This window comes from Bufo bufo, chromosome 4 (assembly GCF_905171765.1).
Source record: "Bufo bufo chromosome 4, aBufBuf1.1, whole genome shotgun sequence".
NCBI lineage: Eukaryota > Metazoa > Chordata > Amphibia > Anura > Bufonidae > Bufo > Bufo bufo.
Window position 1 is genome coordinate 254016660 of NC_053392.1, and position 24844 is coordinate 254041503.

The window sequence follows — 24844 nt, forward strand, 5'->3', positions numbered from 1 at the left end:
AGATTCGGCAGGCTTTTCTCTCCTGGAGAGCTGTAACGCTGGTGTGAAGCAAGTCCAATGAAGCTAAAATTAAATATACCGATTTACTTTATGCACACAAGGAGACATATAGAACAATCAAAATGAATCATTCTATGCAATGATTTTCTGGTATTTTGTCCCATTCTGCTGTGTAAGTTCTTGTTTGAAAGGACGTACTGCAGCTGAAAAAAGTACAGATGAGAGCGACTAAACTGATAAGGGGCATGGAGGGTCTTAGTTATGAAGAAAGATGAAAAAGAATTGAATTTATTTAGTCTTGAGAAGAGACGTCTAAGTAGGGACATGATTAACCTATACAAATATATAAATGGGCCATACAAAAAATAAGATGAAAAACTGTTCTATGTAAAATGCCCTTAAAAGACAAGGGGGCACTGCCTCCGACTGGAGAAGAAAAAGTTCAGTCTCCAGAAGCATCAAAGCTTCTTTACTGTAAAAACTGAATCTGTGGAATAGACTTCCTCAGGACGTGGTCACAGCAGGAATAGTGGACAGTTTTAAAAAGGGTTTAGATGAATTCTTAAAAGTAAACAACATTAATGCTTATGAAAATGTGTAGAAATCTGAGTCTCACTTCCTTCTGGGATTCGCGTCCCCACCTATCCCTTGGTTAAACTTGATGGACTTATGTCTTTTTTTCAACCGTATCAACTATGTGTAACTGTGTTTTTCTCACTTGTGTGTCCTTCCTTTTCTTAACCTGTTGTCATTTTTCTTTCAGATTTAAGTCACCAGCTTTTCTGTCTCCATCACACGCCCTTCTGAATGTTATTGTGACAGCATTTGTACCACCTTGTAGGGTGTGTACGTATGACGGCAGGTGTCTATAAACTGGTTGTTCTGCAGGCGGCTCTCAGTGAGATAGGCACCATTCGGTCCCACATCACCTGGGCACTTCAGTGAACCGCAGAAATATCCAAAGGAGGCTCCTGTGCACCTCACAAGCTTAACAAGATACTTGTCTGCTCAAGAGTGAAGATTGCTGCATAGACACATCTCTAAGGACTAATTATAGAGAGTCTGCTATATGTCAAGCAGCAATCACAGAACGGCAGATAAAAAAGGATACAGAGGCACAGTTGCTTATTGGAGGGGTTTCAATTCCGTTTATGGAATAAAAGAGCTTATTTGCATCAAGACACGACTGCTGGGATTCTTTTCTAAACCATCAATTCCAATACAGACATTGTGGATGCCAGGTGGGTTTTGGAAACTCATTTGACTCCTCTACCTGCTAAATTTTGATACTAATCCAGAATCTCTACTCTGTGTCATGTTCAAAAACTTCAAACTCCCGTGACTTCTTGCCCTTTCAGATTCACATTCTTTCATGCACATACCCCAGTGAGTTTTGTCTGTAACCTAACCTTTCATTGAATGACTTTTAACACTGAAGAACTGAGAAACACAAGAACCGTGTGACCCATTTCTTACATTTTGTACAGTGATTGCCTTCACATTTTATAATGGGGACTTTTATTGGACACATTTCTCCTGGACTAGCTTTTTTATCTTTTGGACTTTTGTATGCTGTCCGCTACTCCTGGATGGTGTTAAATGGATGTCGGGTTCAATATGGTCCTCGCACCAACACAAACAAAAAATGCTGGAAGTCATTGCCTATAGAAGCAGTAATGAAGTTAGTTTATGGCTTTATGGCTGTTTTAGCTGAGTTTTTCTTTCCTCTGGGAGTCCAGAAATTACGCTTTTTCCGATCAGATGATCCAGAATATCGCTTTCAACACCCAAGTGAATGGCAACATGCTACCATGTATGGATACTTCTGCCTAAGTGGGGTATTAGATATTGTGAGTCAGTCATGTCTCCAGAAACGTTGTCCATTGCTTGAACACACTGGAACAACTGCTGCTTTTTTCATTACAACGTTGCTCCTCAAGTTCCATGGTCACGGAAAAGAGGCAGTGGAAGTACAAGTCCACCATCTTCTACTTCTCACTACTGCTGTGACTTGTCTGATAATGATTGTGGAAATCTGGCAGCCAAACCACCCTCGACTTTGGTTTACAAAAGCCTGGCTAGTGACTGTGCAAGGAACATGGTTGCTTCATGCTGCCTTTATTTTATATCGTCCACCAACAGGACATGCTTGGGACTCGGGAGACCCTGCTAATCTCATGTTTCTCACCACCTTTTACTGTTGGCACCTGGCTCTGGATGCAGGGCTAATAGGTGTACTGTTTTGGATAACTCTTATCGTGCACAGGCGGTGGGGTAACAGATTAGGAAGGGATTGTTACCAGCTAGCTGGGGATAAAGCAGAACTGGCAAAGCTCACTGGAGAGGAGGGAGATGAGGAATTGTAATTTGATTATTAATATATTCATTATCCAATCAATATATCATAGTGTGATTTTAATACATTTGCTTTACAATAAATATTTTGTTACAGTAATTCACAATGTTGTCCTCAAATGATCGGATATTGGAACACACACATCACTAGGTCACAAACCACACCTCTGGTCTTATCTCATATGTGGACATGAACTTTGACATGACTCGGTAGATGGAGAATTATGAGATAACAACCCTGTGCGCAAACAGTTGCTAGAAAACTGAAACACACACCCTGCTTAAAAGGGATTGAGCAGGCACGCACGCTCTGCCACCCAATTTGACAATGCAACTGCACAATCAGTTCTACGCAATGGAACACGTGCACTGTTCTCCCTGGGAGTTGGGCGGTTGCTCAGCAACTATCTCACCCAACATGTAGTTGCGTCTGTCTTCAGGCCACTAATGTCCAGAAAACAAGACAAAAAAGCATAACCTGCAAAGTATAGTTGGTCTATAGTTCTTTCATCGTGGACATTTGCTAGCTGCTACAGAAAGCAGTTTTGGCAGATTTCCTGCAGTCAGATAAATGCATCCTTCCTACCAGCCCCTCCATCTTCAGCTGGGACAGACTCTTCTCTACTAGGGATGAGCGAACTTCTGTAGTATTGAAATCCATAACGGAATTCTTAGATAACCTGAACCTTGTACGCCGAACTTGAAAGCACAAGTTCGCTCAACACTATTCTCTACCTGTGAACCAGCATGACCTCACAGTCCAAACTGGAAGTTCAGGAAAGGGGCAGAGCTTAATATCCCATTCACTTTAATGGACAGTCAGAGCACTGTGAAAGAGGAGGAAATTGAAAGACTTCCGTAGCTTCTTACAAAACCTCCCCTGTATGTGTGCAGGTGTACTACACAGTACCAGGGCTCTGACACTACAGAAAGTCTTACCCAGCTTTCCCAGGTGCCTGAATGTCAAGTTTGCCTACATAGAAAAAAAGGAATTATCAATGTTTGTCTAGGCAAATGTGTGATCATGTTAGATTTAGTATTCTGCAGTTTCTATTACAGCTCCACATGGTTAAAATTCAGTTTTCCCAGGAGCTTGAATGACAAATCTGTCTAGCTATGCTAGTGTATGGAGGATTTTCCAGCAAATCCAGTTAGATATTGTACAATACCAGTTCATAAACAGGCTGATCTGGCATTCTGAAGCCTGGAAAAGCTGGGTAATAAACTCCAAGGGCGTGATGGGGACATATTGGTTATGTGAAATACATACAATACTGCCTAGAAATATTGTGTGAATCTATGATATAGTACCAAGGCAGTGTAATCAGTAGTCACCAATGCAGCCGCATAGTGTTTTCACCCAGTTTTTCGAGAACCCTGAATGGCAAGTTAGGGCTGTTTTACACGAGCGAGTCCATTGCGGGAATCACACTCCGTGTGTGAGCATGATCCTCCGTTCTGGACTTGCAGGAGCTCAGGGCATTATACTGATTTATAATGCAGTGTGCCTCTGCTTGACCGTACAGATACAGAATCATAGTGACATAAAGCTGTCAGTATAATCCTATAGCAGTAAGGTCAAGCAGAGGCACATAACATTATAAATCAGTATAATGCCCTGAGCTCCTGCAAGCTCTAGCTATACAGTCTAACTAGCATATAGTCTAGCATACATAATTTGGCAAATTTGGAATCCAGCATGTGGGAAAGCTGGGCAACAACCTCTGCAGAGATGCAATGAAGGCCACACTTAGTACATACGTTCTGTATACAATACATCCATAAATATAATATTAGGACAACTGAGATTATACGGATGTAGCAGGGTTAACACACATGCTTTATGAGACATGTTATCTAAACTAAATGCGTTAAGCAATTGCTTTTCAATGGCTTTGGTTTCAAGATAACGCGACGAGTTAAGAAATTTGAGTTAAGAGTATGTGTGTTACCCCTGCTACATCTGTATATTATAAATGGTTGATCTCCAGCATATCTCCACATGCTACCCAGTGTTCCAGAGCTACTGAAAGGTAAATCTGCACAATTATGCAGTGAAGTTTAGAAGCTAGTACTATTAATACTGTGGCTGGTACCATGTATGCACTAAAGCTGGTACCATTGGTACTATATATGTACTATTAGTACTGTGTCTGGTACTATGTACATGCTACAGCTGGTACTATGGCTGCTACTATGTATAAACTACAGATTGTAATGTGACTGGTACTATGTATGTACTACAGCTGGTACTGTGGCTGGTACTATGTACGTGCTACAGCTGGTACTATGGCTGGTACTATGTATAAACTACAGATAGTAATGTGGCTGGTACTATGAATCTACTACAGCTGGTACTATTGCTACTATGGCTGGTGCCGTTTTCAAATCTATTTTGTACTAGTATTAACTAGGAGATTCCTTCCAACAAAATGGCTACACTCACTGTAGGCAAAAATTATGGGGCACATTTATTAAGACTGGTGTTTTAGACGTCCGTCATAATATAGCCCCAAAGCTGGCGAAGTTATGAAGAGGTGCCGGCCTCTCCATAACTTCGGAGCATCCAGCGCCAGTTCTAAATGTAAGACAGCTTCTTAGCTGGCTTACATTTAGATAATTTTCTACGCCTAAAACAGGCGTAGAAAATGATGAATGAGATGGGCCTTCCGGTCCGCCCCCTTCCCCACCCATACCACGCCCACAATTTTAGATCTGGCGTGAGTTAGGGAAAAGTTGCAGATAGCGGAGTAACTAGCAGTTGCGCCGCCATCTGCGCCTGATATATACATAATTTAGGAATATTTCAGATTAATAAATGACCCCATATGTATCTTAAACCCAGCTCCCTGCTCCCTAACCTCCTAGCTTACATGCACTGCTGAGAGTTGTTTTCTCCTATTATACCCCTCTGTAATGTCTACTGATGCCCTATAATAACGTTCTGGACATGCTGAGAGTTGTAGTTCACTCCTATTATACCACTTTCCTGTAATGTTCAGTGTTGTCCTATAATAACATTCTCGTCATACTGGGAGTTGTGCGCTAGTGACTTTCACTGTTCTGCTCTGTCATAGGAGCATAGCAATGAAAATCATGGTAGTGCTGGATCTGGCACAGCAGAGACAACATGACCTGACAGTTCCTGCTGACTATGATGAGAATTGATGGGTTTCCGTCTTGAAGCCTGGTTTACCTCCTAGCTACACCTCTGGCCAAAGAAAATCAAAATACTGTTCCTCTGCCAGCATGCGTCACAATTTGACTCCCTGACCAGGCTGGACATGACCTGAATCAATAGTCCAGAATCCAGTCCAGCGCTGTGAAAATCTGCCCCAGGCCTTGACTGTGCTATGAAACAGTGACAGGCAGTACATGCAGTAAGTAATCACTTGGAGGGTGAAGGTGAAACAGCAAGCACAGTTCATGGGGGGTATGGCACACTATATACTGTAATATGCAGCAGGCATGGTCCATAAAGGGAAAGATGGCACACTATATAAAAAACAGCAGACACAGTCCATGGAGGGAAGGATGGCACACTATATAAAAGGCAGTAGCAGCGGGCACAGTTCAGGTTAGGTGCAGACTTAATATTACTTCTGCCGCAGATGTGCACATAGCGCTATGGATGGCTCATAAGACTGCAGCCGCAGTGCAGCTCATGATGGGATTGCAGACATAGTTCATGGGGAACATAATAAGACTGCATTATTTCATGATGGTGGTTGAGGGGACATGGGTCGCAGTGGCAGTTCATGATGGGGTGGGAGAAGTTTGCCAATAAGAATTCAGACTTGCAGTCCATGAATGACTGGGTGGTGATTAATATTGTATTGTATTTATTTTTTCTTTGTAGGTGAAAAGGGGGTAGGACAGGGATGACCCAGGACAGGTAGTGGTAAGAGCCAAAGACAAGGCACTGGGGCCCAAATGATATAGCCCAATGATTTCTATGTACGCTCCTGTGCATGATATTATACAGGGAGTGCAGAATTATTAGGCAAGTTGTATTTTTGAGGATTAATTTTATTATGGAACAACAACCATGTTCTCAATAAACCCAAAAAACTCATTAATATCAAAGCTGAATATTTTTGGAAGTAGTTTTTAGTTTGTTTTTAGTTTTAGCTATTTTAGGGGGATATCTGTGTGTGCAGGTGACTATTACTGTGCATAATTATTAGGCAACTTAACAAAAAACAAATATATACCCATTTCAATTATTTATTTTTACCAGTGAAACCAATATAACATCTCAACATTCCCAAATATACATTTCTGACATTCAAAAACAAAACAAAAACAAATCAGTGACCAATATAGCCACCTTTCTTTGCAAGGACACTCAAAAGCCTGCCATCCATGGATTCTGTCAGTGTTTTGATCTGTTCACCATCAACATTGCGTGCAGCAGCAACCACAGCCTCCCAGACACTGTTCAGAGAGGTGTACTGTTTTCCCTCCTTGTAAATCTCACATTTGATGATGGACCACAGGTTCTCAATGGGGTTCAGATCAGGTGAACAAGGAGGCCATGTCATTAGATTTTCTTCTTTTATACCCTTTCTTGCCAGCCACGCTGTGGAGTACTTGGACGCGTGTGATGGAGCATTGTCCTGCATGAAAATCATGTTTTTCTTGAAGGATGCAGACTTCTTCCTGTACCACTGCTTGAAGAAGGTGTCTTCCAGAAACTGGCAGTAGGACTGGGAGTTGAGCTTGACTCCATCCTCAACCCGAAAAGGCCCCACAAGCTCATCTTTGATGATACCAGCCCAAACCAGTACTCCACCTCCACCTTGCTGGCGTCTGAGTCGGACTGGAGCTCTCTGCCCTTTACCAATCCAGCCACGGGCCCATCCATCTGGCCCATCAAGACTCACTCTCATTTCATCAGTCCATAAAACCTTAGAAAAATCAATCTTGAGATATTTCTTGGCCCAGTCTTGACGTTTCAGCTTGTGTGTCTTGTTCAGTGGTGGTCGTCTTTCAGCCTTTCTTACCTTGGCCATGTCTCTGAGTATTGCACACCTTGTGCTTTTGGGCACTCCAGTGATGTTGCAGCTCTGAAATATGGCCAAACTGGTGGCAAGTGGCATCTTGGCAGCTGCACGCTTGACTTTTCTCAGTTCATGGGCAGTTATTTTGCGCCTTGGTTTTTCCACACGCTTCTTGCGACCCTGTTGACTATTTTGAATGAAACGCTTGATTGATTGATGATCACGCTTCAGAAGCTTTGCAATTTTAAGAGTGCTGCATCCCTCTGCAAGATATCTCACTATTTTTGACTTTTCTGAGCCTGTCAAGTCCTTCTTTTGACCCATTTTGCCAAAGGAAAGGAAGTTGCCTAATAATTATGCACACCTAATATAGGGTGTTGATGTCATTAGACCACACCCCTTCTCATTACAGAGATGCACATCACCTAATATGCTTAATTGGTAGTAGGCTTTCGAGCCTATACAGCTTGGAGTAAGACAACATGCATAAAGAGGATGATGTGGTCAAAATACTCATTTGCCTAATAATTCTGCACGCAGTGTACTGTGTGCACATAGTAGTTGTGAATATTTTGTAACGACATTGTTACAAAATTGAAGACTTAAAGGGGTATTCCCATCTTTGACATTGGGGGCATATCTTCAGGATATGCCCTGAATGTCTGATAGGTCCTGGCACCTGCACCTATACTTAAAACATAGCCTGTAAAGTGCTGGAGGGCGCACCGCACCTCACATGCGCAGCCATAGTTCATTCATTCCTATGGGAGTGCTGAAAATAGCCAAGCTGACTGGCTCAGCTATTTCCATAAGCCCTATAGAAGTTAATGGAGCGGTGGCCGCGCTTGAGCAGCGTGCTTCTCATTCATTTTAGTGGGACATCCGAGTGCACCGCTCGGCTATTTTTGTCGATCTCATAAAAATTAATGGAGGACGATCGCGCATGTGTGGTGCACCCTCCCGCACTTTGCGGACTCCATTCTAAGTATAGGTGCAGGTCCCAGAGGTGGGGAGGAATATGCCCCGAGTGTGCAAGATGGGAATAACCCTTTAACACGTCTAACACTAAACATATAATTAAAGGTAGCAATAAAATGTTTATTTATTGTGAAAATGATGTTTAATCTAGTAAAGAGTTAGTAATTTGAAACAGTAAATGTTTCCTTTCACAGACAGGACAGCATAAAAAAATGAAAATGATGCAGAACGCAAACAAAAAAATTATTAAAATGTTGCAGAACTTTCAGAATATAATGAATAATCTTTATTTACATACACTACTCAAAAAACGTTCGGGATATTTGGCTTTCGTGTGAAATTTATGGAAAACGTAAAAAGTTCATGCTACAGTTATATTGTAGTGGACGGGCTTGGGGTGGCCCCAGCGCTACGCTGGGTCACTCGGACACTGTTGAGCTGTCACCATCTGTTTCTGCTCTCTGGAAGGGATGGTAAGGCGTGGTGCACCCCAATGGGAAATAAATCCAGAGAGTCAGGGTCTGCAGTAAACCAGGGTGCTTCTTTATTGGAGGGATTCAGGTGCAAAATGATACAGACGAGGCTTAGGGCTGGCTTCTCCAGTCTCCTCCCTGGCAGAAGAAGGGTTTGATGCTGAGGAAAGGACTGAGCTAGCTGTCCCTTTCTCTCTCTCAGAAGGCTAGTAAAGTCTGGAGGCCCACGGTTTGTAGCTCAGTAGTCTGGGTGGCTCCTTGGTCACAGGGCTGGTGACCCATGGTCTGTGGATCAGCGTCCCCAACTCAACCCCTTCATCTGGTCCCTTGTGTAGACTGGCATGAGTCTCCCCCAACAAGCACTGGTCCCTAACTGCAAAACACTAGGGGCTCTGGCTGTTCTCCTTAAATACCATTTCTAGCTAGACTGCAACCTTCTAGTGGGAAGGGCGGAGTGGAGAAACTCAGCACAAACAATTACTGTACTTAGCTAACACTCTCGCCTGTTATAGACTTACATTAGAGGTTCAATGATACTCAATGGCAATGACATGGCAGTTTTTCCAAACAAAAACAAGTTTCCAGACGTAACAACATAGCTAAAACCAGACATTCAAAAGTTCAGATTGTCTGTCTGTTTTTTTCTCTCCAAAACATGCTCTTCTATAACGCCTAATGACCGGGCCATTTTGCACCATCGTGACCAGGCTGATTTTTGGAAATCTGACGTGTCAGTTTATGTGGTAAATGTTTTCTTGTGACACATTATACTTCATGTTAGTGGTAAATTTGAGTCGATATAAACCACCTTTATTTATAAAAACATCCAAATTCACCAAAAAATTTTTAAAAATTGTAATTGCTTAAAATTTGAATTTCTCTGCTTTGAAGGCAGACAGTGATACCTCACAAAAAAGTTACCTTACATTTCCCATATGTCTACTTTATGTTGGCATTGTTTTGTAAATGTCATTTTATTTTTTAAAGGCATGAATGGACTTTAGAAGCAATTTTTTAAATTTTTAAGAAAATTTCCAAAACCCACTTTAACGACCAGTTCAGTTGTTTACATGGAAGAAACCACCCATAGATTACCCAATTTTTGAAATTACACCCCTCAAGTTAATCAAACTGATTTTACAAAGGTGTTCCACATTTTTTGCCAGATTTTCCATTTTAATCTTTTTTTTTTCCTGTAACACGTTGTTTTTGTTCAGGTTAACAGCCAAACTAATCTCAATATCTAGTACCCTGATTTTGCAGTTTACAGAAATACCCCAAATGTGGTCATAAACTGTTGTATGGGCGCACAGCAGGGCTCAGAAGGAAAGGAGCGCCGTATGGTTTTTGGAGGGCAGATTTTGCTGGACTGGATTTTAGGCCCCCATGTCACATTTCAATTTTTTGGTTTGTTTCAAAATAATTTTTAATGGTTTTACAACAGAAGGATCGTACATTCGTTGATTGCCCTGCCAGGGCGCCAATATAAGAATACAGCTGATACAGTACAATCAGATTGGAAAACAATCAAAGAATAAAGGGAGGAGGGGAGGAAAGTCGGAGGGAGGGAAGGGGGTGAGGGTGCCAATTATGTTGCAGAAAGGTAGTACTTGGATAAGAATATCTATTTCAACATTATCGTACGTGTTCACGATCAATACATCAAAGATTTGTCAGTTCGAAAAACCTCTATATTCTTTCTAGGGTTTCCAAATCGCCTCAAATCTGTGTGGTGTTCGGGCCTCCCAGTGAGCCATCTGTTCAAGGAGGTACAATTGATCACATCTTTGAATCCATTGTTTTAATGGGGGTGTCTCTGTTTTTTTTTCCAGTAAACTGCAATGAGTATTCTGGATGCTGCCAATAAAATCTGACCCAACTTTTGTGTGTCTCTAGGACATCTGAGAGCCCCGAACACCCCAAAGAGGCACACCTTCGGAGAGACCGGAAAAAATATTTTACACACATCACAAATGACTTTACATATCTTTCGCCGGTAGGAAGCAATCTTAGAGCAGTTCCACCATAAATGGCTGTGAGTGCCTAATTCTATCTCACATCTCCAGCAGATCGGGCTGCATTCAGGAAACATACGGTTAATTCTTTGTGGGGTGTAGTACCATTGAGTAAGTACTTTATAGCTATTCTCTTGTAGTTTGACACACCTGGACACCCTATGGGGCGCCTTCAGAACACTATGTATTTCCTTTGCTGAGAACTGGATATTTAGTTCACTCTCCCATTTTGAGATAAGGGGACTTTATCCAGGCGTGTTAGGGCCAATAGAAGGCTGTATAGTTTAGATATCTTTCCTTTTGGTTCATTTAATTGCAGGGCTAGTTTCTCAAAAACAGATTGTTCTGAAGTTATATTGAGATTTTAAAGGTGACATTTCATAAAGTGAATAAAATTAGCTATTTGGAAATTTGAAAGGCAGGCTACTATAGGGTGTTTTTTCAGTTCTTCGAAAATTGGGATATCATAATCCGGACATAGAGACAAAACCGGTGTAGTAACAGCTTTGGCTCTGTCAGATATGGTTTCCCAGAACTGGGTTGAGGAGTGGCAGAGGACATCCCGAACTTGCATCAGGGCGAGATAATTAGTTAATAGGTGGTCTTTCCATTTAGAGTCTTTCCACATGTCAAAGGTATATTTAGTGATAGTATTATATGTTTGTAATTTAGCGTATTTTGGGGATTGGTCCAAGAAAATTAAAGAGTGGAGTGGGAGGTTTAACATATTATCTTCCGTAATTAGGTCTAGCCGACTTGAGTAAGGTCTTAGCCATTCTAGGCATCTAAGTGCAATTACTGCTTTATGGTATGTATATAGGTCCGGAATACCAAGACCCCCATTCATAGGGTGTTGTACCATAAGAGTAAGAAGTAGTCTAGATCTCTTACCACCCCATAGGAATTTTGATAAGATTCCCTGCAATTTTACAAAATAAGCCTTTGGGATTGGGATAGGCAATGCTTGCAGAAAGTGAAGAACAGTGGGCAGCAATATTGTTTTAATCAGTGTCCTTCGACCGAACCATGATATAAATGGGATATCTCAAGAACCTAACAGATCTTCTAATCGTTTTGGTAATGGTTGGAAGTTGTCCCGAAACAAATTCGAGAAGTCCGGGGTCAATGTTATCCCTAGGAATACTATAGACTCAGTGGTCCATTGAAAAGGGGTGTTTTTTTGTAAAGTGGCCATAAATTTCGACCCCAGGGTCACATTTAGGACTGTGGATTTAGATAAATTCACCGAAAAATTAGATAGGGAGTGGTAAGTCTGAAGAGTAGACATAATTGCTGGAAAGGCTCGGATTGGATTGGTGATAAGTAGGAGTACTTCATCGGCGAAAGCAGCTGATTGGTGGATAATAGACCCTACTTTCATTCCCTCGATTTCAGCATTTTGTCTGAATGACTGAAGAAGCGTTTCTATCACCAGAACAAACAGTAGGGGAGAAAGGGGGCAGCCTTAGTGTGTGCCGTTTGAAATTGTGAATACTGGAGATAGGGTGCCATTCACCAGGATACGCGCTGTAGGATTATAATACCTTGGTCTTTCCAAATGCCACATCTCTCAAGTGCCACTCTTAAGTGCACAGACTGAATTATACCAGAATTGGACCAGAAGGGGACCACAGGTAAATACAGACATTAGTTAATGCAAACAATGTTTCAATTTTTCCTCTTCCTCTTCCCACTTTTCCAACACCTCCTGAAATACCCCCACATCCATTCACCCACCAAGGAACTATTCATCTCTTCCTACATTTTACCTTCTCATCTGATCGCTTGCACAAACCTGTTTGCCAACATAAAACACTTCCTTCCCAAACACACACACACACACACACACCTCATGCCCTCTATTATTCTCATCTATTAACACTTTCTCTGCTTCTCCTTACTGCTGGTGATATCTCTCCAAATCCAGGACCCCCTCAGCAAATCCCCACTATCACCTCCATGTCCCACTACAAATCTCCTTCTACAAATTTCTGCAACCCCTTAAACCTAATAACCATTCCTCTGACCCCTGCTCCTTTGGTTCCTCTTGCAGGAGCATTATGGAACGCGCGCTCTGTCTGTAACAAACTGTCGTATATTCACAAACTTTTCATCTCTCAAAACCTTTCCTTTCTGGGTCTCACAGAAACATGGCTGACACCCTCAGACACCTCCTCCCCTGCTGCACTCTCTTATAGTGGATTTCAATTCACTCACAACCCCCGCCCCGGCTGCAAACATGGTGGAGGAGTTGGTCTACTCCTATCAGACACCTGCTCCTACAGCCCAATTCCACTGCCACCCTCCATTACGCTCACCTCATTTGAAGTACACTCTGTTCGCATCTACTCTCCCTCCAACCTTCAAGTAGCCGTCATTTACCGCCCTCCAGGCCCAGCCACCATCTTTCTTGACCACTTTAACACCTGGCTACTACACTTTCTTTCTGCCGACATCCCCACTATCATCATGGGTGACTTCAACATCCCTATTGACACATGCCACTCGGCCGCCTCTAAACTCCTGTCACTCTCTTCCTCCTTCGGCCTATCACAGTGGTCTTCAGTTCCCACCCACAGAGATGGTCACACTCTGGATCTGATCTTTACCCGCCTCTGCTCCCTATCTAACCTTTCTAATTCGCCTCTCCCCCTATCCGACCACAACCTACTCACCTTCTCTTCACTGGTCTCTTCTGCTGCTCCCCCGGTCCACACACTAACACACCCCCGCAGGAACCTTAAACATCTCGACTTTTGCTTGCTTTCTGACTCTCTTCTCTCACTCTCTACCATATGCTCCCTCCAAGACCTAGAAGCTGCTACCACCCTATATAACAGCACAATAAGTACAGCTCTGGACACTGTTGCCCCCCTCACACACAACAAATCCCGAAAAATTAACAGACAACCCTGGCACACCAACCTGACCAAAAAACTCAGACAAACTTCCAGGGCTGCTGAGCGGCAATGGAAGAAATCCCATTCTAAAGATCATTTCACCGCATACAAGCAATCCCTCCTCATATTTAAATCCTCACTCGCTGATGCAAAACAGGCCTACTTCTCATCTCTCATATCTTCTCTGTCACACAGCCCTAAACAACTTTTTAGCACTTTTAACTCCCTTCTCCGTCCCCCAGCGCCCCCACCCTCTCCTCTCTTCTCAGCTGAGGACTTTGCCAAATATTTCAAACAAAAGATAGTCAACATCAGGGGAAAGCTTCACTACACAGTCCCCACAGACCCTCTACACAACCGCTCGGTCCTCTTCTCCCAAAACCTGCTTCTCCACCATTACAGAAGAAAAACTCTCCACTCTACTCTCCAAATCTCATCTGACCACCTGTGCACTTGACCCAATCTCATCCCACCTCATCCCTAAACTCACCACAGTGTTTATCCCAACCCTAACTCATCTCTTCAACCTATCACTAAACTCTGGTGTCTTCCCCTCTGCTTTTAAACATGCTACCATTACACCCATCCTCAAAAAGCCTTCACTTGACCCATCTTCCTTGTCCAGTTATCGCCCCATATCACTTCTTGCGTATGCCTCAAAGCTACTTGAACAACATGTCCATTCAGAACTGTCCTCCCACCTCTCCTCCTGCTCCCTCTTTGACCGCCTACAATCTGGCTTCCGGCCCCACCACTCGACCGAGACTGACCTTACCAAAGTCACCAATGACCTACTGACAGCCAAAACCAAGAAACAATACTCTGTCCTCCTTCTCCTTGACCTGTCCTCTGCCTTTTACACTGTTGACCACTCCCTTCTGTTGCAAACTCTCTCATCTCTTGGCATCACCGACCTGGCCCTTTTCTGGATCGCATCATACCTCACAGACCGGACGTTTAGCGTCTCCCACTCTCGCACCACCTCCTCGTCTCATTCCCTCTCTGTTGGTGTCCCGCAAGGCTCTGTCCTAGAACCCCTGCTCTTCTCTATCTACACTTTTGGCCTGGGACAGCTCATAGATCACCATGGCTTTCAGTATCACGACACACAAATCTACCTCTCTGGTCCAGACATCACCACCTTACTATCACGAATCCCACAATGTCTATCTTCTATATCATCCTTCTTCGCCTCTCGCTTTCTAAAACTTAACATGGATAAGACAGAATTTATAATCTTTCCCCCATCTTGTTCAACCCCCTCAACAGACCTATCTATCATGATCAATGGCTGCACACTCTCCCCGGTCAACAAAGTCCGCTGCCTTGGAGTGACCTTGGATTCTGCACTTTCCTTCCGACCGCAAATCCAAGCTTTTTCCACCACCTGCCGCCTCCAACTCAAAAACATCTCCCGCATCCGTGCTTTTCTTAACTTTGAATCTGCGAAAATTCTTGTACATGCCCTCATTATCTCCCGCCTAGACTACTGCAACATTCTCCTCTGTGGCCTTCCATCTACCACTCTCGTACCCCTCCAATCTATCCTCAACTCTGCTGCCAGACTAATCCACCTCTCACCCTATTACTCCTCTGCCTCTCCCCTCTGCCAATCCCTTCACTGGCTCCCCATTGCCCAGCGAATTCCCTTCAAAGTACTAACAAATACATACAAGGCCGTCCATAACCTGTCCCCTCCCTACATCTCTGAGCTACTTTCCCGATACATCCCCACACGCACTCTCCGATCCTCACAAGACCTCCTTCTCTCCTCTCCTCTTATCGCCTCTTCCCACAATCGACACAAGATTTCTCCCGTGCACCCCCCATACTCTGGAACTCGCTACCCCAACATATCAGACTCTCACCTACATTGGAATCCTTCAAAAGAAACCTGAAAACCCACCTCTTCAGACAAGCCTACAACCAGTGACCCTGCTGCCTCTATACCGCCATGACCAACTTAACTCGCACCTACTGTGTCCTTCTCCCATACCATGTAGATTGTAAGCCCTCACGGGCAGGGCCCTCTCGCCTTCTGTACCAGTTTGTAACTTGTCTTGTTTATGATTAGTGCAATTGTCTGTATTATGTATGTGCACCGCTTATCATATGTACAGCGCTATGGAATGAATGGCGCTTTAATAATAAATAATAATAATAATAATAATAATAATTGCCATAACCCCACTTAAGAATGGGGGGGGGGGGCGGAGCTTGCCGCGTCAGGGAATGGCTGCCTGAACTGAGAGCTCCTCACAGCAGCACTCTGATTAAAGCTAATTGACGAGATCCCGCATAGCTTTAGTATGGGGAAACCTAACAGGGACAAGCCTAAAGAGACCCAGATGACGCCTAAACAAGCCAGGGGTCAATCCGATTTGGATAAGTTCCTTAAAAATAAGTTATCTACGCCGACAGTAAAATCCAAGATGGCGCTGGAAGCTGCGGCCGCCGCTACTTACACTGAAGATTCAGATGATGAAGGCTCGTGCGCTATGTCTGAGACACGCAGCGAGTGAGGCGCGACACCCATCACCAGAGCCTTCCTCAAGGAGTCCCTGGCCCTTGCTTTTAAGCCAGTACTAAAAGAATTATCTGCTATCAAAACAGAGTTTAAGCAGACAGGGCAAAGAGTAGCAGCCCTAGAAGATTCCCAGTACGCCATAACTAAGCACAGCCGTGCATTGCAAACGAAAATGGAGGAGATGCACGATCATATGAATACAACCTACCTGTACTTAGAAGATCAGGAGAACAGGAGCCGAAGAAAGAACGTTCGCATCAGAGGAGTTCCTGAAAATGTGCAAAGAGAAGACATCTTAGACACGGTCAGTCAAATCTTCGCCTCCTTACTGGGTCAGGAAAGGGCAGAGAAAATAGTTATTGAGAGAGCCCACAGAGCCCTTAGGCCTAAGCCTCCACCAGATGCACCGCCACGAGATATCATATGTGACTTGCTAAGTTTTGTCGACACGGCGGCCATTTTAACTGCCGCTAGACATAAAGGCGAACTGTCACATGAAAACGCCAAAATACAGCTATATCAAGACCTTGCAGCAAGCACCTTGGCGAAGAGAAAACAACTTAAGCCGCTTACAGAAATCCTTAGAGAGAGAAGACACCCGCTGCGCTGGCTTTTCCCATTCGGCCTCTGAGCTACCATTAATGGTAAACAGATCACAGTCCGACATCCAGACGACCTCGTCAAAATGTGGGACGCTTTGCAGATAGACCCTTTAGATATCCCCTCCTGGCTGCCTATGACAGGTGACTTGAGGATGCCACCACTACCTGCAATAGAAGATTGGAAAGTAGCTAAGAAATTCAAGTCGCCGCAAGCGAAGAAACGCCAGGCAGAATTGCAGGACACTTGAATACCTTCTAATATTTGTTATTAATACCTTTTCCTTCCTAGGGAGACATCCCGAAGTTAATCTGATAACTACCTCAACCCCAAGGGTAATATAAAGGGCTTTAAAAGGTTGTTTCTGTTATACAAACTGTTGTATTGCGACCCTTTTCAGTACCACTGCCTTCCTACCCATTATATACCTGTTATGATGAGTTGTTGTTTGAGATACCAGTTCTATCAGAGTCCAGAGAATAAATATATTCCAAGGGACATCTCAACTTAAGTAAGAGGGTAGTGGTACACCGCATTCTTTTGCTTAACTAATAGACCTAGCACATCATACTAATATGCCACCATGCAACAGTATTACATTTGATGAAATAGGTTTATTACCAGGTCCGCACCTCATTGCATGGAGATGCCTGGGGGATCCATGTTTAACATGGGTCGCACCAGATACTATCAAATTGGGATCTCAGTGTCTGATAATATGCTGGTGCTGTGAGTGGCCCACACAGGCTTTGTGTATCTCACAGTCTTTCCCCCTATCTACCTAACTATTATCTTTTCTTTTCTCTCTATTTTCTTTATACCTTTTATTAACTTTCCCCTTCTCCCTGCTCACCTCCTCCCTTGTATATCCTTCCTTGAAGGAGGTCACCAACTGATGGCTCTGAATATTAACAAGTTAAATTTTGTTTTTATGTGTTTTGTATTTAGTTTTTCAAGACGGGTACTGATTTCAGGAATTTTTGATCCTCTGGGATCCAACTCCTCGTACGGTAACACAAACTACTTCACCTCATGGATTCCTTGAAGGTAACCTCACTAAACGTAAATGGGCTTAATGTTCCTCAGAAGAGAAGCCAGGTTTTCCAGATGCTAAGGAGAGAGAGGGCAGACCTTCTGTTCCTGCAGGAGACACATTTCAGGTACAATCATATCCCAACCCTGTTTTCTAAACATTATACAAAATGGGTTCATAGCTCCCATTCTTCCGCTTCCAGGGGGGTGTCCATTGGCATTGGAGCTAACATCCCTTTTCAGATCCAGGCGCAATATGTGGACCCGGAGAGCAGATTCTTATTCTTAAAGGGCACACTTTTTGGTAATAAACTGACTCTGGTCAACATTTATGCTCCCAACACTAAACAAATACCCTGGTTGATTAAAGTATTAAAATCGCTTAAAGACTTTAGAGAGGGAATTTTGGTCCTCGGAGGAGATCTGAACCTAACTTTGGATCACCCCCTAGACTCTACCTCGGGAACCCCCAAATACTCTGCTGCGCAGCTTCGTAGACTAAGGAGGTCACTCTCTGATCACCAAATTACAGACACATGGAGGTTGAGTCATCCTAGTGACAGAGACTTCTCATTTTACTCAGCTGTACATAGGTCCTTCCAGCGTCTTGATTACCTTTTTCTCTCTAATCATATTCTGGATAGGATTAAATCCTCATCTATTGGGCAGATTACAATATCGGATCATGCCCCTGTCTCTCTGGTATTCCAGTTGAAGGGCCTTCCTCCTAAAGCATGGTCTTGGAGACTTAACGAGACTCTTCTGGAAAATGACAGAGACAGACTTAGGCTGGAGGGAAAACTTAGGACCTTCTTTGAATTGAACTGTACTCCTCTTATGAATAGAGCTATGATATGGGAAGCCCACAAGGCGTACATGAGAGGTGAATTGATCTCCTTGGGGACGTGGGTGCGCAAGCAGAGAACACGTCAGGTTGATTCTATTTTGACCCAAATCTCCGTCCTGGAAAACATCACAAAAAAAGACCCCTCAGATTCCCATTATAAGGATCTTATTAAACTAAGAAATCAGCTGAGGGATTTATTAAACATTAAGTCAGCCAAAGCTCTTAGGGCGGCTAAATACAAGGTCTATATGCACGGTGATAGAGGCTCCAAGCTACTTTCACAAATGATTAAAGGTCAAAGAGTGAAAACTTTTATACAGGAAATTAAGTCGGAAAAGGGACATCGGATCACCAACACCCCTGTGATAGCGGAAGAATTTGCTAAATTTTACTCCTCACTCTACAACTTAGAATCAAATAGCCCAGAACACACATTGGCCAAAATTAAGTCCTTTTTAGAGACAATTAAAGTCCCAACTTTAGATTCATTTGAAAGAGATAGGTTGCTGTCCCCGATTACAGTAGAGGAGGTACTAGAAGTCCTAGCAAGTACCCCATCAGGGAAATCCCCGGGTCCAGACGGATTACCTATAATATATTACAAAAAATTTAAAAAAATCCTGGCCCCACATTTAGCAGACTTGTGTAACTCATTATTAAGCGGCACTTCCCTCCCACCACAATCTCTAATCGCTCACATAACAGTTATCCCCAAAGAAGGGAAAGACCCTGCTAAATGTAGTAGCTACAGACCGATCTCTCTACTCAATGTAGATGTTAAATTATGGGCCAAACTTCTAAGCCATAGAATAGCGAAACTCCTTCCCAAGTTGATTGGTGAGGAACAGGTGGGTTTTGTGAAGGGACGAGAGGGGAAACACAATGTTAGCAGAGTTTTACACGCCATATACTACGCGAAGAAACACAAGATCCCATTGACCCTGTTAGGAACCGATGCTGAAAAAGCGTTTGACAGGGTCAATTGGATTTTCATTGATAGTGCCTTGCGTCATTTTGGTTTTCCACCCTTATTTATCTCTGCTATATTCTCGCTTTACTCAAAACCTTCAGCTAGGGTTCTCATCAATGGCGCCTTATCCCCGTCCTTCAATATATCCAATGGAACGAGACAGGGCTGTCCTCTCTCTCCGGCTCTGTTCATATTAACCCTAGAGCTTCTTCTCTGCAAATTAAGATCATCCAAGGTTATCAAGGGACTTCAAGTGAAGGGGAAAACTCATTCTTTGGCAGCTTTCGCAGATGATCTGCTTCTTTTTATTACAAATCCAGCAGTTGCAATCCCAGAGGTGACAAAAATTTTTACGAACTTTGGAGAAATCTCCAATTTTAAGGTCAACTATGACAAATCTGAGATACTCAATATCTCAGCTCCGAATAAACTTATGTTAGAAGTTAAAAAGCACACCACCTTTCAATGGCCGAAAGAGGCTATTAAACACCTGGGAATCATGATTCCAGCTAACCCCTCACACCTGTTTAGGCTTAACTATGTTCCTTTATTTGATAAAATCAAGACCTTCCTGGCCTCTATTAAACTGCCTTTTCTTTCGTGGTTAAGTAGGAAAAATCTGCTGGCTACCTATGTTCTTCCGCAGATCCTTTATACTCTAAGATGCTTACCTATACCACTGGCAAATAGGTTTTTGTCTAATTTCCGGACTCTCTTCAGTAACTTTCTCTGGTCTAACAAAAAGCCACGATTAGCATACCCCCTACTTGTTAGGAAAACAAATAGAGGAGGATTATCCTTACCTGATATCAAAACATATCTTCATGCCATTCAGCTGGAGAGATGGGTTGAATTGGCTAGACCCCTTAGCGATTCACTACATGTGGCACTAGAAAAAGCTCTATTTGACTGTTATAGCCCCAACAGCACCCACCCCCCCTCCCCCACCAGCCAAACCCCCCCCCTCCCCAGATCAGAGCATGAATTTCCAAGATCTTTTATATTACAACATGAGTGTGAGACAACCATTCATTCCACAACTTTTCAAACTTCAAGGGACATCCCCTCCTAACAAACACTCCCTTCTCTAATGTTAACATATCATTCACCTTTCTCACAAATTCATCCACCGTTGGCGGACTCCCCTGGATCCACCTAAAGGCAATCAATTTCCTGGCCACATACAGTAGTCTCCCAACTGCCACCTTGACCGCCTCTCCCCCACCAATCTCCTTCACATATCCCAGCAAACATATCTTAGGGTCCTTCTGCACCCTCAACTCCAGGTTACGATTAATCAAAGACAACACCTCATCCCAGTATCTACTTAGCACTGGACAAGACCAAAGCATATGCAATAGATCTGCACCTTCCGCCATACATTTTGGACAATTGTCATCAGTTCTAATCCCAATTTTCCGCAAAAATACTGGAGTTTTGTAAACTCTGTGGATGATAAATAGTTGTGACAACTTGCCCTGTTCACTTAGGCTACTTTCACACTAGCGTTCGGGTGTCCGCTCGTGCGCACCGTTTGAAGGGGCTCACGAGCGGCCCCGAACACATCCGTCTGGCCCCAATGCATTCTCAGTGGAGGCGGATCCACTGAGAATGCATCCGCCTGCCAGCGTTCAGCCTCCGCTCCGCTCAGTGAGCGGACACCTGAACGCTGCTTGCAGCGTTCGGGTGTCCGCCTGGCCGTGCGGAGGCGAGCGGATCCGTCCAGACTCATAATGGAAGTCAATGGGGACGGATCCGCTTGAAGATGACACAATATGGCTCAATCTTCAAGCGGATCCGTTCCCCATTGACTTTCAATGTAAAGTCTGAACGGATCCGCTCAGACAACTTTCACACTTAGAAAATTTTCTAAGTTTTAATGCAGACGCATCCGTTCTGAACGGATGCGAACGCCTGCATTATCGGAGCGGATCCGTCTGATGAAACATCAGACGGATCCGCTCCGAACGCTAGTGTGAAAGTAGCCTTACAGACACTCTCGGAACTGCCTCCAATATATCTTCCCACTGTTCCTTTGGGATGTCCCCCAAATCCTTTTCCCATTTTCTCATCCAAGTAAGGGGGAATTCTACCAGAAATTTGTCTAAAAGCAAAGTATACACCTGTGATATCAAACCTCTCTTTCCTCCAGCTGGGAGAACCAGTTTATGGACCACATCCACTTTTGCAATAGTGCATCCCTTCCTTATCGTGACCTCATATGCGTGTCTCAGTTGCAGATATTGATAGAACCACACTTTGGGAATGTTGAATTCCTGCTGTAGACCTTGAAATGATTTAAATACACTAGTCTCAATCAATTGACCTATCCTCATTACTCCATGGGATTCCCAATTTCGGACTCCTGATAGAGAAATGAATTCTGGCAACAGGTTATTGTTCCACAATGGGGAAAGCTCTCCTACCCCACCAACTCCCCTGATCAATTTCACCTTTGCCCACACTTTTTTCATAAGCTCAATAAGCGTCACTTTCTCTCTTCCCCCATGCATCCCTGCGCCCTCCAGAATACCCATAAGATCCCTACTACCCAACCAGTGTTGCAGTATCTTCCCCGTCACATCTGGTAGCTGAAATTCCATCCAACCCTTAAAGTGTTGACACTGAGAGGCTAAGAAATAAATCCAGGCGTTAGGGACAGCCAAGCCACCTTCAGACTTGGGATATTGCAGCGTCTCCAGCTTAATCCTAGCTTGACCATATTTCCAGATGAGATCTCTAAATATCGAATGTATTTTCCTAAATCTCTTCACTGGGATCCATACAGGTGCATTATTCAATATGTATAGTAACTGAGGCATCATTACCATTTTTAGGAGATTCACTCTACCCACTACTGACAAAAAGAGTCTACCCCATGTCCTAGCCTTAAGCCTGAAGGTATTTAGCAAAGGGGTTAAATTAAGCTCTTCAAAATCTAGCAGTCTAGGTGTTATATATAGCCCCAAATATTTAAACTTACCCACCCAAGGAATCAAACTATCTGCCTGCACACCAGAGAGTGCCTGTCCGTCAACCGGCATCAAGGCGGACTTCTGCCAATTTATCCGGAGCCCAGAGAAGCCACCAAATCTATCTATTAAAGCCATGGCCGCATTCAGAGAGCCCCCAGTGTCACCCAAAAATAACATAGTGTCATCAGCATACATCGCCACTTTGTTTTGCGTCTCACCATATCTAAACCCCACAATATGAGGTGACAGGCGAATAAGGGCTGCAAGTGGTTCAATTGCTAACGCAAACAACAAGGGTGACAATGGGCACCCCTGTCTGGTGCCCCTGGACAAAGAAAAGCTATCTGACAGCCCCCCATTAGCTCTGATCCGTGCTTTTGGGCTTGAATACAACACTTTCACCCACTGAATAAATCGAGTACCAAAGCCCATGACTCTCAATGTTTCCCATAGGTAGTTCCATTCAACACTGTCAAATGCCTTAGCGGCGTCTAACGCAAGTAAGGCCCTATCTCCTCCATTATCTGCTGGAATATTCAGACTAGTATATACTCTACGGATATTTATAGCAGTCGATTTCCCAGGCATAAAGCCAGTTTGATCCGGGTGCACTATAGTAAGTATTACCCTGGACAGCCTGTTCGCCAACACCTTCGCCAGGAGCTTCACATCTGCTGTTAGTAGCGAAATTGGTCTATAAGAATCAGGAACTTTGGGATCCTTCCCAGGCTTAGGAATAACTACTATGATAGCCTCCTGCATAGAATGTGGTAGCGAACCCGTCTCCAGAGAATATTCAAGAACCTTTAGTAATTCAGGGAGAAGTATCCCTTGCAATTTTTTATATACCTCCACTGGTATACCATCTGCCCCCGGCGCCTTACCATTCGCCATCCCCCCAAGAGCTGCCTCCAACTCCTCCAGCGTGATCGGCTCTTCCAGTCTCTCTCTATCCTCCTCTGATAACACTGATAGCTGAGCCTCAGCCAGAAAGGCGGACAAGGCCTCCTCCGAGCTAGACGCCTTAGAAGCATAGAGAGAGACATAAAACCCTTTTAGAATATCTAATATCCCTTTTGTATCCTGGCTACTATTTCCGTTACCATCCATTAGCTCTTGTATACAAGAAGAACCCCTCTGTGCCTGAGAAACCACTGAGAGCAAATGCCCAACTTTCTCTCCCTCCTCAAAGGATCTTTGGCGGTAGAAACTACGCTTCCTATCCGCAGCCTGTAGTAGGTGACACCTCAGTTGTTCCTGAGCTACCTCCAGCGCCTCACTATTATCCATGGTGGGGGTTCTACCAAACTCCCTTTCAGCCTCAGTCACTTGTACATGCGCTTTAACATCCGACTCACTGGATTTAGATTTATGCTTACTTATTTCTTTGATCAATACCCCTCTCAGAAACGCTTTCATGGCATCCCATACACCGTGAATTGAAGCCGTCCCTCCATTAATAGAAAAGTACTCCCTGATCTCCCTAGTAATCTCAGACAGATCCCCCAGTACATTCAGCCAATGCGGGTTACATTTCCACAACCTCGGTCCCTGCCTAAGCACGCCCAGGCACAAATCAACCTGCACCAGGGAATGGTCAGACAACGACCGAGGGTGATAAATAACATCTCTTATCAATGGCAGCATAACATCATTAACCAAAGCCAGATCTATGCGTGATAGTGAATGATGCGTAGCAGATCTACATGAAAACACCAGCTTATCAGGGTTGCGCAGCCTCCAAACATCAAGTAAGCCAGTTTCCCTCATAATATTCTTTAGAGCCACACTCCCCGGTGATCCACTGGCACCTTCTACCCGACATCTATCTATGGATTCATCCAATGTACAATTGTAGTCCCCCACTAGCAGCCACGGCAGTCCAGGGAAGTCCGCCACAAAGGTCATAATATCCCTTATTAAAGGGGAAGCAAAAGGTGGAGGCACATACACTGACACCAACACCACCTGGATCCCATCAATCTTGCACACTACACACACATACCTGCCCTCAGCATCCACACATTGCTTCAGATGTTCATACCTTATACTTTTAAGCACAATCATACTTACGCCCCTGGAGTGAGAGGAATGGATTGCATGTACCACATGACCTACCCAATTTTTGTTCAGTCACTGCACATTATCATTTGACAAATGCGTTTCCTG

At 43.8% G+C, this 24844-nt stretch overlaps 1 protein-coding gene across 1 annotated transcript; it reads left to right on the forward strand.

Annotated features, from left to right (window-relative positions):
• The first annotated feature begins 909 nt into the window (after positions 1–909).
• Positions 910–2438, forward strand: LOC120996916 (transmembrane epididymal protein 1A-like). The gene has a single exon (XM_040426805.1). It carries the CDS (start codon positions 1509–1511, stop codon positions 2364–2366), a length of 858 nt encoding a protein of 285 aa, XP_040282739.1. The 5' UTR covers positions 910–1508; the 3' UTR covers positions 2367–2438.
• Positions 2439–24844: the final 22406 nt, after the last annotated feature.

What these genes read in the sequence shown, in the direction of transcription:
- LOC120996916 (XM_040426805.1), top strand. Translation starts at nt 1,509, where the DNA reads ATGGGGACTTTTATTGGACACATTTCTCCTGGACTAGCTTTTTTATCT.